A 16748-nucleotide genomic window follows, 5' to 3' on the forward strand; every position below is an offset into this window, starting at 1 on the left:
GAAGTGTCCGCCATCACTGCTGCTGTCACGTCTCACTCGTTACCATGCCAACGCCGCTGTCATGGAGTCCGCTGCTGGCTCTGGGTCTGTCACTCCACTGCAGAAACGGCTGGAGCATTTACACTGTGGGTGTTTTTCCAACCACAAGAACCAGAAGATAACAACTGAACAAGAGCTGAAGTCTAAAGGAACATCAGGACATTTTCACATCTGGCTGCTGAACAGAAAGTGCTGTTGTTGGTGAGGTGCCAGACTCACCAACAAGCATGGGTGAAAACTTTACAAACAGCATCGTAAACTGCAAAATTCATAATGTTACAAAGTCCTTTGCAGCATTTAAAGCCAACAAGTGACCAAGCCAAAGACATGCAAACAAGCAAACAACAAACAAACAAAGCACAGCCTGAGTAAACCACTCTACAGTCCTAACAGAAAAATGAGCATGATCCCCTTTAGTGCTGGTTCTGGACATTGGGACTGTTAAGGCGGATCTCAGGCTGTGATCCACCTCGTGGAATTTGCAAATCCTATGATATAACTAGGAGCCACGGTCTTCAGGGTAATCAGAAACACACTATTCAGTGTAAATGTGACCCGTCCCGCCCCCTAGGTCATGTTTGTCTTTGTCTCATATTATTCATTCACTGTTTCCTGCTTTATTTGTAATACTCGTCTTTCCTCTCGTTTCAGATCATTCACTTCCTGCCCTTGCGTGTTTCCCGCCCTGATTTGTTTCACCTGTCCCTCATTACCCTTCCCCTCCCTTGTGGATTTAATCTGTCTCAGTGCCAGTTTGTCTTTGTACCGCATGTCAAACCTTCCAGCTTTTTTCCCCAGTGTTGAGTGCTTCCGGTTTCACTGATCTCTGCCGCTTTACCTGGACCTCACCTTCATCTTAGCTCCGCCTTCGCCCTCGACTGACCTCCTGTGTGCTGAACTGCTTGCAGGTAAAGGCCTGTTTGTTTCAGTTGTTACAGCAAAGGTACTAAACTATATCATGTGACCTTCCTCCCTAACTCTAGTGAGGAGCCTTGCTGCTGCATTAAATAAGCTGAGGTGGGAAATGGATTTAAAGTTACAGTTAATTTAACAGATTTAATGACTTTTTCCAAGATCAGCAGAAGAAAGTTAAAAAGAAAGTTAAGAAGTCTTAACAGTTCCAATGTCCAGAATCAGGACTGAAGGGGGTCAAGCTCGGGCGTTGGAACAGCCTGCCTCTCTTTCACATTCAACAAGGAAGTTTTTCTTTGGCTGTGATTCATTAATGCTGGCGCCTTCAGATGACAGGAACCACAGTGAGATTTGTAGCTCTCTTATATCTAGTAAAACACTGTGTGTACACTGACCAGCAGCATTTACTGTAGCCAACGGACAGAAATGTTGCGCGGCCAGAAAAAAGACGTCGCCTCTTATAAGAAACTAAAAAGACACTGTTCTGTCCCCACACTCCATCACCAACTTAATGAACTGAATCAGTGGTCAACACCATGGACGCAAGACGACCCAACTGCAACAGAAAAGGTCAATAACACACACAAGTCTGTTTATCGTGTGGCTAACACTGGTGATCTCAGTGTAAAGGGTGATGTGTCGCCTGTCTGCATCTGACTTATAGGATTCTGACTGAAGACTCAGATCTCCGCAATCTAAACCTGAAAAACAGAAATCCACGGGGATCAGCTGGTAGTTTCAGTTCCTCTTCCTTCAGGCATCTCTCCTCCCAGATTTCAGGTGGCGCTCAACCTCATGCAGATCTCCCGAAAGTAGCCAACGCAAAAAACCAAACAGCATCTACAGTGGCTTCAGACCCCTTCACTTTTTGCTTACCTTGTTTTAAACAGATAAAATTGCCACTTTTACTCATTAATCTCCACTCAATATCCCATAATGAGGAAGTGAAAACATGTTTTTAGAAGGTTTTGCATATTTTAATAATATAGCAAAGGATCTGAATACTTTGGTAAATGAGAGTTATTAAAATAGCAGAAATTTCTGTGGCATTGTGGGTTCCTGATTGAGGGGAAAAATGGCAATTTCATCCATTTAAAATTATAGTATATTTATAACACAATATTGTGAATTTCCAGATACATTCCCATTAATGTCAATGAAGACAAAACAAACAAAAACTTTGCTTTGCTTTCACTCATTTTTATAGGAAATGACACAAGGAGCCTCAATTCCTCACTAGCTGTAGTCTGGTTAGAGCAGCAGAGCCTGGTGCTCATGGGAGGCAGCGGGTGGCTGCAGTCAAACCAATGAAGTTCAAAGAAATAATTGCTTGACCTTTGCTAACCTTTTGTTAAAACAGAACTGACAGAGAAAAAGGGGTTTGGGACAAAAGACGAAAAAAAAAAAAAACTGCGACCAATGCTCCAACTCCTCCCTCATGTTTCCGATTAAACTATTGAAACATACAAGCGCCGACGGAGTGTCTGTTCCGTCGTGGTGCGACTGCAGCAGCTCGGCTGTAATCAGTCAGACCAACCTCCCCGTGGAAGAGGGCCACGGTGCCTTCAGTAAACTGGCCACTCAGATGCTGGGAGAAAGAGTTAACCATGTGTGGAAATGAGTCGGGGAACGGAGCCGGGCTTTCACCACAGTGTCGTACATCAACATGCCAGTGTCATTACGCACAAGCAGGCCCACAGAAACAGCCCATCTCAGCCCAGCGCAGTCTTTCTCCATGAAATTACACTGGAAATACACGGCTCGCATTAGCGATTCATTTAAACTGTTGTCATTTACATTTTAACCACTTGGCTCACACTCACTACAGTGTCTGCAGCTCCATACAGCGAGAGCAAGAGTAGAGTAAGCTGCAGTGCTTCAGTACTACGACTCATCATTTTCAGTTTTCACAGAAAATGCCCAGAGAGAGGACTGGTCCGACCTGATCTTTACCTGGACTTTATGTCCTTATGAAAGCAAAGCTTGGGGAGTTGAAAAACATTTCTCCTGAGTGGCGACTTGTGATAATCAAATTTTCAACTAGATTTTTAATAATTAACGTGAATACAGACACATTCCCAAATGTTTAAAAAACAAATAATTTGTATAATGACCCCACAGGAGTGGACTACTCTCATACAGAACTGCTGACTTCCACACTGCAGTGACGCTCTCCCCCTATTCTCAGGCCTCTCCTGCTCAGTGCAGAGCTAAGAAGCAGAGCTGATGGGTTGTATATCCCCAGCACCACCGCAAACACAAAAACCAAGCCGTCGTTTGAATTATAGCCCTGAAGAACTTGAAGTTTGGCTCGGCCGCTGCTGTTGGACAGCTCAAGGACCTTCAGAGTTCAGACGAGCGGGGGGAAGCGTGGAGGGGTAGAGGTGTTTAAACTGTGTCTGGACGGATGAGGGCGGGGGAAAAGAGGAGATTTAGAAGAAGGTACAACACAACTCGGAACAGAGGAGGTGAGTCATGAAAGTGGGTGGGAACAAAGACCACCTGACCGTCCAATGAAAGCCCCGACAAGGACGCACGCCCATGTTTCAGCTGCTCTGAGCGGCCCTCTGCACAGGTAACCAGGGCACCGCCTCACCTCGATGACCAAGGGACGAAAAAAAAGTGTGACCTCCTTTCTCCGACGAACATTAAGTAGGTAAAACTGTGAAAAAGGAACCTCCTCTTCAATACCGGAGCTACACAAACACACCGGAGCATGACAAATGATTCGCTGTTTAATTTATTACGCTGCCAGGCGGGAGGATTTGCAGGGATGTTTTGTTCCAGCCGGCTGCGTGCGTTCTCCCTCTTCCACCGGCACCTCCCACAGAAGCGCAGCCACAGAGTTAATTACTGCTGCACTCGTACAAACACATCAAATAGGATTCGGTCTCTGCCACAATAAATCACCACAGACAGACTCTGTATTAAAACAAACCACTGGATGTTTATGCCTGGCCCTCACTACAGCCAATCAGAGCTGAAGGTGCTTCTCAGTCAACACCCAGGAGGAGAGGCCGCTGTGTGTGTGTGTGTGTGTGTGTGAGAGAGAGAGAGTTTTGTCATCTTCAAGGTGACTTTAGGAGGTTTTTTATAATAGCCAGAGGGAAGTTTAGTATAGAAGTATGCAACATCTCTTGTGAGTTTGAGTGTGTAAAGGAGCAGTGTGTGTTGTAAAGTACACCATAGGAGCATAGCAGGCAGCCGGTGAATGCTGTTAAAAACTCCATTTCTGGTTTACGGCCCCTGGAGGAGGCTGGGGACCGTCAGGGTGCCAGGGTAGAGCGAGCACATCAATAACTTGCTGCTCACTCTCTCTCACCCCTGCCTTTATTTTCTTCTTCCCTTAAACTTTTTTTTTCTGCTCAAACTGCTTGGTTCACACACACAGCGCACTGCCAGACTGATGGCGCTTTATCGACTCCACGTTAGTTTAAGCTACACTCAGCTAGATCAGAACGGGCTGGTTCTGAGCTCAGGCTGTGAATGTGTGTGTGTGTGTGTGTGTGTGTGTGTGTGTCTTGGTTAATGCTGTCACATGTCACTATGCTCCCAGGTTACCCCCGAGAGCCCAGATACTCCCTGCTGACTGTAAAATCAGGCACAAGGTTAAAAAAGACAGAGGGAGAGGAAAGGAGAAATTGTTACGTCTAAAACTAAAGTCTGGTGGCCTCTAGAGGCAGCCATGTTTATTACACAGCACAAACTGCAAACTAATGATTTTGGAGGGGTTCATGGGGCTGTTGAAACTTCTCGACAAATTATCCCAATCTTCCTGTGGATTAAGTAAAATCCATCCATCCATTACCTGTACCCACTTAACCCAAACCTACGGCAGCACTCATTGGCCGAGAGGTGGAGCACATCTACACAAGTCACCAGTCTGTCACTATCGCCCTTCACACGAACATTTGCACCCACCAGTAATATAGTGTTTGCAATTCATCTGACCTGAGTGCGAGAGGAAACTGCAGGACTGGGAGGAAACGCATATAAACACAGAGAGGAAATACAAACTGTGCAAGCCGGTGGATTTTTAGCCTTAAGGTGGAGTGCTCAAAATGGGTTCATCTTCATGGGAGCATGAAGCATAAGGTGCTCAGTAAATGCCATGACAATCTGCAGAGAAAAGTTCAGCGGGGCACGGAAACAGTATAATTCATCCTGTGGGAACTTACTGGTATTCATTCAGTTTATCTTGAACACTGAATACAAAAAAAAAACAAAAAAACTGTTACACATTTACCCCCGAAAAGAACAAAATACACTTAAAACCGAATGAGGGGGCAAATCAGGGCTTCCAGGTTTAGCACTGTGGCATGTGTATGTATGTACAGTACATGCAGGTGACAAGGCAAAGGAAAAAAATTACAGTAACCACCACAACCTGCGAGAATTGCTTCACTGCTCCGATTAACACATTGTTCTAAAAGATATTCCCTCCTTGTTGTTATGGTGATGACGGAGAAAAAGCACAAACACACTGGTCCAAAATCCCTCATAAGTTTTCAACTGGGTTCCACTGCTCTGAGACGTGAGAAGGCCAAAGCATCAAAGCATATGATTCATTTTCATCTCCTGTACATGTACGCATGTGTGTCCGTGAATGTACACACACACACACACACACAAAGTGAAATTCTGCACCAGATCGTCTGAAATCTGTCTTTGTTTGGCTCTGCAGTTTCCTACCTCTGCTCACTGTTAACATAATGTGGCCCTCAGCTCTCACATTCTGCTGCATTTATCTGACTCAGCGGAGCGCGAAGACTGCGATAGCGTTTGAGCGGCGTCAGAGCTTTCGACGTTCTTATCGTCCTGGCTGCCGCCGACGGGGGCTGAGCACGGCTAAGGGCCGTCGGACATCAAGCGCTTCCGTCCCTCTGCAGGTCATTTATTACAGTGGACTCCATCAGATATCTGGTCAGCGAGCGGACAGCTGGCCCCCGAGGCTCATCCATCCTCACGTCAGCGGACACATCCGCGATTCCCATTATGATAACGCAAACAGGGGGCCAGAGCTTACAGTGGTAATAAATACAGGACCATTCTCAAAACCACCAACACAAAAAACTATAAGTTTGCCACAATCAAAGATTCATAACAACAGCATCATACACAGATTACTCCTGTATTTAGTTAATGAAAGCTCTAACATTTAGTGATCTAAAGACCCAGGCTCAGAGACGTGCTTCCTGGGACAAATCCTCCTGCACACATGAAGTGGCTGAACAGATGAAGACCAGAAAGCTCTCTCAGGTGAAAAGGCACTAACTTTTGGGACTCAGTAATGTTGGCTACACGGTCATATCCATGTAAAGTTTGCTAACATTAGCCGCCATAAGCTACTGATCATACAGACCAAGCAAGACTGAAGCAGCAAAACCTGAGTGTATTAAACCGAACAAAGGTGCTTTTTAATTATTAGCTGCATTAACTTATCAGGTGTGAGAGGACTCAGTTTCTTTTCTTTAAAAGTTAGATAGCATAAAGTTCAACGTGTCTACAGAACAGAACCGCTAACAGTGAAATATATCAATATCAGAACAAGGCCGTTGTGATATTCATATTTTCACATGTCACGTCTTTGGAGCAAGTTATTTCTATGGGAGATTCATGGGTGTTGGACTCATGACAGTGTGAAAGTAGCATGCAGGTAATTCAGTGAAGACATGGATGCACACATGGTTCTCGTGCGTTCAGTCATGCACGCACGAGGATCCACTCAGACCCTCGCAGATGTCGATACACACCATGTTTGATTGCATTTTTATTGTACAGTACAACGCTCATCACCACAAACAAACACCAGTATAAATAACTCATCAAACCAACAATGGCTTCTCATACTGGTGTTTAAGTGAGGGGAATGTGGTGAAAGTGTATAAAATGCTCCATTTAGGTTCGAGACGAGACGATTAGATTAACTGGTTGGCAGCGCCACTGCTGTATGATCTACTCACTACAGTAAAAACACATTGATAGTCGGTTGATGACATTTTCACTGCAGACCAACGGCTCTGAGGTGAACTGCACAGACAGCGATACGAGACGCTCCGTCATGTTTGCTGGAGTTTGAACCTGCGGAACGATATTCCCGAGAACATCCTCACAGCTACGCCTCACAGCAAGCTGCACCGGCTAAATATTACTGGAATCTGCTAATACAGTGATTCTATGAATATTTCTCTGGTCAGTTACAAAGTGCTTCTCTTGTAACGTGTCATGATTCAGAGGCCTGCAACCGCCTATCAGATGAAGTTTTACATGCCGTCGCCGATGGCTGAGTGTGATTTGTTTTGATCTCTCGCTGTCTCTGTGGGTGACAGATAACGGGTGTCAACCAGCCTGACTACATCTCCACCACAGACAGATTACCTGCTGCAGCGGGCTACGACGCACCACCGAGATCCTCGGGAGGAAAATCAAATCACGAGAGAAAGCAACACAAATCGAAATGAAGCACAAAACTGAACTTGACCACTCATGCCAACCTGAGAAAATGTACATGAGAGTAGACAGTCGTACTAAATCTTACAGCTTCCAAGTGTTTCGTGGCCGTGCGGTGGTCTGTGTGGTTACTGACCTGCTTGGACAGGAACAGGCTTGTCCAGTAGGAAGACAGTCTGTTTCCAGTGCGTCTTTGTGACCTGAGGACCTGTGGAGAACATCACCTGGTGCGATAGTAAGTGAAAAGAAAGAAAGAACAAAAATATCACAAACCGGTTCTGTTGATTCCATCTACACTGCTAGTCAGCAAAAAAAAAAAAAAAAAGAAAACAACTTTTGGATAATTAAGGAAACAAAATCTGTTTATAATCAATTTAAACTGATTTACTACTTGGAAAAAAAAAGTTCTGGGTATGTTACAGTGAAAATCTATACGAGGCTTAATTTGAGTTTATGGGAAACCATGCTAGTCACATTCATGTTGTTTAATGTGAGTCCATCCTCAACAGTGATGGAAAAGAAAAACACAAAGAAACAAGGAGAACTATTAGCTTTGTCTGTATTATAAATGACACTTATATCTTTACTGTTTTTATTGTTAAATTGTTCCAGCCTTAGCTCCCAGCGGAGATGGTATCTTTCCTGGCCAGTCTGTAGCATGCAGTTTGACTCTCAGGTACAATAGGAAGTGCAATCAAAAGGCATGACTGTGTTGCTCACAGAGCTTGGCACTGGCTGTTCCGACTGGCTGGCTCTGCTGGGTAAGTGCTTATATCAGCAGTGGACTAGGACTGCCTGTCGATTGCCGGCGAACGCCTCGGGGAGGAGGAACATGCTAAAGCGTGAACATAATTGAGTTTCCGTTAAATGGCCTGGCTGTTGCCGCTGCTGCTTACCTTGTTGCTGCAGCCTCTGTCAAAGAAAATGTCAAAGTAGCCGACAACCGCCTGCAATGAAATATGAGGGGCGTGTTAGAATGTGACAGTACAATAAACCCCTGGATTTGTTTGACTACACCGCAGCTCTGACGAGCAGGAGGCAGAACGAGTCTCAGGGTTTTAATGGGCAAAATGAGCCGCTGCGTTCAGGAATAAGGCAGTAAAAACCAAACTGGAAAGAAAATTTACTGTTCAAGTATTTACATTTATCTTTAAGGTACTGCTCCTTTATGGTGTTACCTTCGAGGAGGCATAAGAATTCAGACTCTTGTTTGCTCTGCATCACGCGTCATTGTTATGTGTGTGTGTTAAGTGTGTATCTGTGGTCTGCTCAACTGTATGGGCCGCCCTGTTACAGATACAGTGAGTATTAATATGACTCATATGAGAACTGCACTCTCCTCCCTCTCAGAGCCGACTTGGTTTCTCATTTAGGCTGAGTCAACAACACGTCCCATGTGCTCCCTCTCACCTCATCTGGGAGACTTGTCACCGGACAAAAGAAATAAATTATGAGGCAGCCGCCAACAACATTGAGGCAATTTTGCTGACAATAAAAAAAAAAAAAGAAAAAAAAAAGAAAATCCAGAATGGATCATGAAATTAGCAAAGGTGGTCATTTTTGGTGACAGTGTTGCAGCAATGTGAAAAACACTCAGCAGGAAAATAAACACTAATGTGGTTTTGGTCCAAATGAATATGGATTTGGGCTCATCTGAATAATGCCCAACAGGGGAAAGGATATTAGATAACTGACAAATCTCTGCTCTCAGGGAATCCATCCTTATGTTGATACGACCAAAGAAGAATAAACTCCCAAGTCTGAGGTTTCATCAAGGCTTTTTTTAAAATTTTTTTTTTAGGTCTTAGATGTGACCAGAAATGACAGACTCCTTTTCCTTCACATTGGGTATTCAACTGACTGAAATGTAGTCTTTCTTTTACAATATCCTGTCTGCTGGTGAGGATTTGCAGAGCTATGAACACATTTGAGTGAAAACCAATTCACACATCTTAAAAAAACAAACCGAGGGGAAGTCTAGGGCCAGAGCGCCTGTAGGTGACCGTTGTCAGATATGTGAGGTAAAAACCACCCCCCAGGCTTGTTTTCCTCCCATTTCTCCCCCCACTGGAGGAAGAGAGGCACTCTATCAATCTCAGGAGCGCACTTGTAGTGGCAATGATGCAGAACTAATAGCTTTTAATCCTGACGCAGCTGACAACTTGGAGGCCAGCTCTCCGAGACAAAGAAGAGCCGAATCAATGCGGGAGAGGGAAAGAGGGAAAGAGAGGGCAGATGAGAGGAAAAGAAGAGGTAAAAAAACAAAACAGGAAAACAGACAGAAAGAAGACACAGGGAAAGTTGAAAGGGAGGCAAGGAACAGGAGAAGGAAAGGAGCTGTAGCATTATATAAAAGCTGGGGAGGAGGTTTTTTCTAAATTTGTTTGTATCACTTGGAGAAGCATCAGCACCATCTGTTCACAGCTTCTGTAAAAGTCTCCAAATTGTATTTAAATCATTTTTCCTGGTGAAACTGGATAAAAGAAACCTTTTTTTTTTTTTTTCATAGTGCAGCTACATACAGTGCACACACAAAGATACACACATGCAGACTTGGTAATCATGATGCCGTCAGAAGCCGTGTTCAACACACTCTCCGCACAGAGGCTTCAATCAGCCTTTATCGACTCCGACAGGCGGGGGCGGCACCGCTAGCTCACAGCTAAACCGCCAGAAAAGAACCGAAAGAGGATAAAAGAGCATGTCACCCCAATGCAATTATGGCTTTTAATGAACGCTACAGAGACGCTTGGTGCTGAGGTAATTAGGAAATTAGCCATAATTACTCATCAGGCAGAGCGGATTCACCTCTCTCAGCCGGAGAGGCAGAGATCATCCTCATCGTTCCTCGCCGATGACAACGCCTCGTAAGCGAGATTGATTGTCACTTCTGCCTTGTGCAACTTTCACACCGCGGTGAGATGAGCAATTAAAATTTAGGCCACAGAGTGAAACTTACAAATACAAAACCGGTGGAGAAGATCGGCGCCATTAAAATCACATTTGAAAGAAAAAAAAAAACAAAACAGGAATGTAATAGCCTCATACATAAAACACAAAAGATGTGAGTGTTCGGATAGACAAAGACCTTGATGACCTGATATCTACTGTACCAGAGGCTTTTAATACTTTCTGATTCAAACTGTGCTGGGGGAAGAGAGTTTTTCAAACTTCTTGAGGCCCTTTGAAAGGACTTAATGATAGTTTTTACAACAGCCAATAAAACGGTACAGCTAGATCCAAACTTAAACTCCAGATGGAGACTGAAGGAGTTTCTGTTTATGTTCATCTTCACTTGATAAGAATTAAAACACCGTTAAAAAGTTATGTTGTTGTCTATTTACGCATACAGCACAACATTATCATCTATTCAGTCGTGTTTCTGTCCAACTGATGAATTTAAGTCCAATAATGAATCTTCTTTTAGCTCTGTTTTGGTCTCCATCACCTGCTGAGACAAACATCTGGCTCTTTAGCTGCTACATGTTCTACTTTCTTTACCATCTAGTTGCCAACTCAGTCCAACTGAGTGTTAAGCAGGTGTACAGTGGCTTCATCAGAGCTTGTTTACCTAACTTCTAGCAAAGGGTCGCCGCCTGTTTGCTAGAAAGTAGGTTGATAAAAGTTCTTCTTAGACCGAACAAAACAGAAAATCATCTCAATATAGTTCTACATCTATCTCGCTTCTCCCTGCAGCACTAGCAAGTACAAGGTGTTTTGTTTCAGTCTATGAGCCTCTCCTCTTATAGGCTGACCACAGGTAACAGATCGTAGCCTGGTCAAATTCAGATTAAAATGCTCGGGAATTTCAGAAAAACAAAGTATAGCCACTGTTCTCTACCATTACTATCTGTACCATCTGTGCAATGATATATTGGCTTCCTGACGTCCAACGATTATGCAGCGTTTTCCTCCAACATTTTTCTGTCTTGTAGCTTGCCCTCTTAATGACAGAATGACTGCTTGGTGTTGTGTTTTTAATTAAGTTAAAACAACACAAAAACAATGGACGGTGGGTTGGGGTGGGACACGCTGGAGGCATGGCAGAGGGCGGTGACTATATAGTTGTGACATCACAAAGTGACGGAAGTCCTGACGGCTTGTTTTAAGGCTCAGTGTCTTAACACAGGCTGTGTGCATTTTGAAACTTTCAGTATTTATATGGCAACTACATCTGTTTTATAACCAAAAAAAAGGACATGGAATAATATGGGACCTTTCATGTTAATATCAAAAATATTGATTAATGCAGTCTTGATTGTAATATTGATCTTAAATTTAGAATAATCAGAAACTTAAATTAAAATCTGTGTTTGATTATTTTAATGGAAACAACCCCCTGCTGTTATGTTGTACCTGACAAGTAATTCCTCTGTATCCCAGTACATGGGGGCAATAATGGGAGGGAGGGTTAAGGAAGTGAGCGAGACGGACAGAGAGACGAGGGCAAGGAAGAGAGGGAAAGTTAAAGCACACAGAGAGAAAGACACACACACACACACACACACCAAAAACAGGACAAATCAGAATGAGCGCTTTTCATTTTCATCAGCGTTTAGCCTTGGGCCCTGGCTCTGTCTGTGATAAGTGATGACAGTGGGCTTCTTGACAGCCCACGGAGGAGGCTCCGCAACACTGCAGCTCTCCGGCCCCCATTCTCCAGGAAGAGCAGTGGGAAAATTAATAATTATCATCATGGATAACACCAACAGGGAGCAATTCATCATCGCTCCCCTTTCGCCTGGCTGTGTGTCAGCGAGCCGCGTGGCCCGGCCAGATACTATTATACAACAGTGGGGGGACGTACGGAGGGAGGTGGGGTGGGGTGTTAAGGGGAGGGAATGGGAGGAGCACTGAGGGGGAGGGAGGGTGGGGGAAGAGAGGGCTAATGCGCTTTTGATGGGGTTTATCCAGGCGTGGAGGCTTCAAGCACGACCACATTGTGGACGGGTTGGTGTGACCCCCCCCCCCACCTCCTGTGTCTCTCCTCCCTGCCTCTTCGTCCGACTGCTGCCTCTCTAGTCAGGTGGAGCACGGATCAGCTTTGGCTGCAGCGCTCCTCTCATTGGTGTTCCTCACTCATGTTGCGTCTCAGACAAACAACTCTACTGTAACAGTGAGAGGAAGGCCCAGAGACGAGCTGTGCAAAGCTACCTGCAGTTAGCTGCATCACTGAGCTTTGATCAGGTGATGCACACACCAGAGGGAAATTCCACTTTTTGTCAGCCTGGCTCTTATTTTTCCTTATTCTATGACCACTGGTCATGATCATTTTTACTCACTTTTTACTTTCTGTTGCAGAGATTTGGGAAATGTAAACTCTGTCGCAGCTGACAAATCATCACAAAAGCTTTGAGTGTTGCTCAGTAATGGAAAATAGGCCGCACTTTTATAGTCTTATTGACCACTCAAAGTGCTTTACGCTACAAGCCACATTCACCCATTCTGGGGCAATTCATAACTCAGTATGTTGCCCAAGGACTGGAGTAGCCGGGAATTGAACCACCAACCTACCAAATTAGAGGGCTCGACCTCCTGAGCCTCCAAACCTCCATTTTTTGATTTAGTTAGCGTGGATAAAGCTTAACAAAGAGCAGCAAATGCAAGAAGCTGGCTTGTGTCTGCAAGTCCTGAAATTGCGAAAATAAAATGAGCAGGTATGCTCTGTGCAATCTTCATCCACTGCCACTAAAAAATAAAGAAAACAAGGTCGATTCTCCAACAGCTGCTGTGCACTTTGCTACTGGAAAGTCCAGGTGATTACTTTCTGTTTACTTTTGTTTGGACTCAAGGAAAAGTTTCAGTTTCTGTTGCACTGAAGTGTTTTTGGAAAGTTGTTGATGGCTCACGCCCTTTCCCCCAGCTGCTCCATTCTTCCACGGTTTGTTTCTCAAATCTCTACAATGGAGTATGACAGAGCGTCACTCATTCCCTCACCAGTCAGGTGTAAAGCTTTTATTTTGTTTAGTTTTACATTTGGTATGGTTATGTAACATATACATATATATGAGCTTTATTTAGTATGTTCATATTCAAGTATATGTTTCTTTGGTTTCTCACTTGTTTTGATTGCTAATCACTGTTTTCCTAACTGGAGATGGTGCTCTCATGTATGCATGCACATGGATGCCTCCTCCTCCTCCTCCTCCACCACCAGGTTCTGGCAGTGTTTAATAATATGATAACCAATACTCAAAAATATGATAATAACCCCCCGCTTGACAAGTACCATAATCTCCCCTTTAAGAACAGAACTGCAGATAAACAATTAGAGAAGAGCCAGTCAACCCTCATATGCCTGTGCTATTATAATGTACTATCCCCTTTAGTGATTGCCCACATCTGTCACAGTGCCTTTGGACAACACTCAGTGTGTCTGGAATTGATGCATCTGGCTCCTGTTGGATGAGAGGGTGATAATGAAAGAGTGGAAGTTTTATAGTTGAAAAAAAAAATAAAAATTCACCCCTTGTTAAATATATTAAACATATCTTGTGGCTGCGTGGCATCTGGTCTGTTTCTGTGAGCAGACACTGTTCTGGTCTATGTCTTTCCTGCAGTGGATTCCTCTGTGTATGGCACAAATGCTTTAGTCTGTTAAGCTGCAGTTCATCTACTTGCCACAGGATATTGGCTCCTAAAAGCCCAGGTCTCTGGGGTTCACCTCCTGGCAGCAGTGCCTTGGCTGGTCTCTGGCATGGTTGATAGTAAGGTTACCGCTTCGCCAACAGTGTGCCACACAAACCAGCGTCTTAACATAAGCCTCTAGCCTTACTCACTTATTTTTCCTGACCTGGACCTGATAAAGCTGAACCAAAGCAGTCTGTTTATAAAGATTTAGAAAGTGGACTTGACAATTAAAAGAGTTCCAATTTATCACTGCACTTCTATTACACTGTTGGACTCATGACGGACGGTTATCAATGCACAGTTAAATGTGCCAAAGGCTAGGCGAGAACTCCTATGGAGGCCCAGCATTCATGTTAAATGATGTTTTGAACCATCACTAGGCTCATCACTGGGACTCTGGCTGTACCGTCATTAATAAGGCTGGGCCTCATGACTGGCAACAGCATTCTCTATCCTGACCTGATGCCTTTAAACCTAACTCACCTTTAAGCTGCTTTAATCCCTTCGCTCAGCCAGGCAAAGAGCAGCGACTCCGCAGCTTGAACCAGTGTCACACCCACCTCTTTGCGACTTAAGCTGCCGTGGCCGACCCCACTGGCTTGATATGGAGTTTCATCTGAATGCCATGATTGCTCAGTGGTCCAGTCATCATCCCCACCACTAGTCTTACTATCAGTTACTAGTTATATCAGAACATTTTACCACTCTGACGTAGTGCGACTTTATAGCCTTATGTTACTTATTATTACTTGCTCAGGTTAGGCAACTTCATTTGCCAGGCCCCGTCTTTTCCTGCGCTCACAATCCACACAGATTTTTATATTTCTAGTCTTGTGGTCACAAAAGGTTTTGTACAACTTTTTTCAATAAACCTTATTTACATAGCACGTCTCAATGTTACCAATGTGCTTTTCAAAGAAAAAACTAATCTAAAACAAATCCAGCACCATTAAATATAATTAAGCAAAAAGAAGCACATATGCAGTAGTACTCTCCAAGACCTGTAAACAGACTGCTGAGTAAAATCAATGCACTTCCCCTTTAACTTCATGACATAAATAACATAGATCAATATGTCGAACATCTGTTAGTGGTAAACTGGAAGTAGTCTGCCAAAGCAGTTGTTGTTGACAGTCAGCTGATACTCCAACTCTGAACGCTATGTACTGATCCACTGTTGAGAGTTAAATTCGTGAGAGTGGATTTTTCCATTAACAATTCCCTTCCTAATGTGCTGAAAATCGCCCTTGAAGTTGACGAGTGTCTACTCCGTCAGTCCGGAAGGCCATCGCCACCCCACACGATTTAAATTTGATGGAAAGCAGGTTAAAGATGGATTGCAGAGACTGTAGCGCTACAGTAGCTACGTCAGCAGCAGTGACACAGAGGTGTTAAAATTAATTACAGACAGAAACTTATTCTCTCCTGCCACGCTATCAGCATACATCATGTTCAGCCTTTAGGAGCGGTTGAGGCATTTTTGCTACCTGATCTACAGTTGAGGTAAATGGATCATGGAGCTGGGGAAATAGATGCCCTGAGAGAATTTCTGATCCAATATTTAATGAAAGTTTCAGCACATATACATTCTGCATGTGGCTTCGGTTTGCAATTGCAGACACAATGCATGCAAGGTGCAGAGCATGTGAAATGTAAAAGGGAGGCAAGGAGGGATAAAATAAAGCAAGAGCAAGAGGATTTGTCTTGTGCGTGAACGGCGCAGACGCAGGGGTTGTGCTGTTCATTTAATGCAAGGTTAGGCAGGCTGAGCTGATGAATGGACTGTCGACAAGAGAACAAAAGCAGGCGCTCCATCACAGGACGGGAGCAGCGGCTGCTCTTCCTCACCGATCCCCGAGCACTGGTCCAGGAGCGGTTTACCCTTCACACATCCTAACCTTAACTACTGAGGAGCTGCAGCCAACACTGACTACAGATCAGTATCTTTATGGTAACCTCTCCCTACTCCTGCCGGTCAATAATCATCTGTAAATCCTAGGACAAACAGGCTGGATGCTGGAGGCGAAGTGATACCTTATACACAAAATACCTGCATTATAAAAGCCAGAAACCACAAGTCTGAGAGCATGACTGAATATGACACCTCCGCACCACATGATCCCATCATCTATTTTGCTGCGGCGTACCCCTAACATGACTGGCCTTACGTCCTAGATATAGAAACTGGTTGCTTTCAATTACAGAGCAGAAAAGACAGGAAAAATGAGTGGATGTTTACAAATCCCATTAAGTCCACCAGCCTTACCCAGGGAGCACAGGCCAGAAAATAACCACCTATTGATTATCCATTAAACCAATACACCAGACAGTGCAGTAACACTGCAGCACAACACAAAGCTGCTCCAACACAATGGCCTTTTCTTTTCTTTTTTTTTTTTCCTCTTACAGACAGATCACTTCTCACAGCGCACAGCGTCAGTGCTCAGTGGTGTGGCTGCTCTGTGGTCGGCAGGTCGCTGCTGTTAGAGAGAAATGTGGCTGAGAAACTGGAGGAAGCTCAGGGGGAGTGGGTGGGGGTGGGAAGGGTTTTCTTTTCTTTTTTTTTTTTCCTCTTACAGACAGATCACTTCTCACAGCGCACAGCGTCAGTGCTCAGTGGTGTGGCTGCTCTGTGGTCGGCAGGTCGCTGCTGTTAGAGAGAAATGTGGCTGAGAAACTGGAGGAAGCTCAGGGGGAGTGGGTGGGGGTGGGGAGGG

At 44.4% G+C, this 16748-nt stretch overlaps 1 protein-coding gene across 1 annotated transcript in view; it reads right to left on the reverse strand.

Annotated features, from left to right (window-relative positions):
• prmt3 (protein arginine methyltransferase 3) overlaps positions 1–16748 on the reverse strand; it is a 61730-nt gene that overhangs the window by 1320 nt on the left and 43662 nt on the right. The window contains exons 14-15 of the mRNA XM_022748942.1: positions 8298–8348; positions 7538–7625 (exon numbers count right to left, since the gene is read on the reverse strand). Coding sequence (XP_022604663.1) covers positions 7538–7625; positions 8298–8348 — 139 coding nt within the window. The remainder of the gene's footprint in view (positions 1–7537; positions 7626–8297; positions 8349–16748) is intronic.

Source organism: Seriola dumerili, unplaced genomic scaffold (assembly GCF_002260705.1).
Source record: "Seriola dumerili isolate Sdu_G_001 unplaced genomic scaffold, Sdu_1.0 BDQW01000011.1, whole genome shotgun sequence".
NCBI classification, from domain to species: Eukaryota; Metazoa; Chordata; class Actinopteri; order Carangiformes; family Carangidae; genus Seriola; species Seriola dumerili.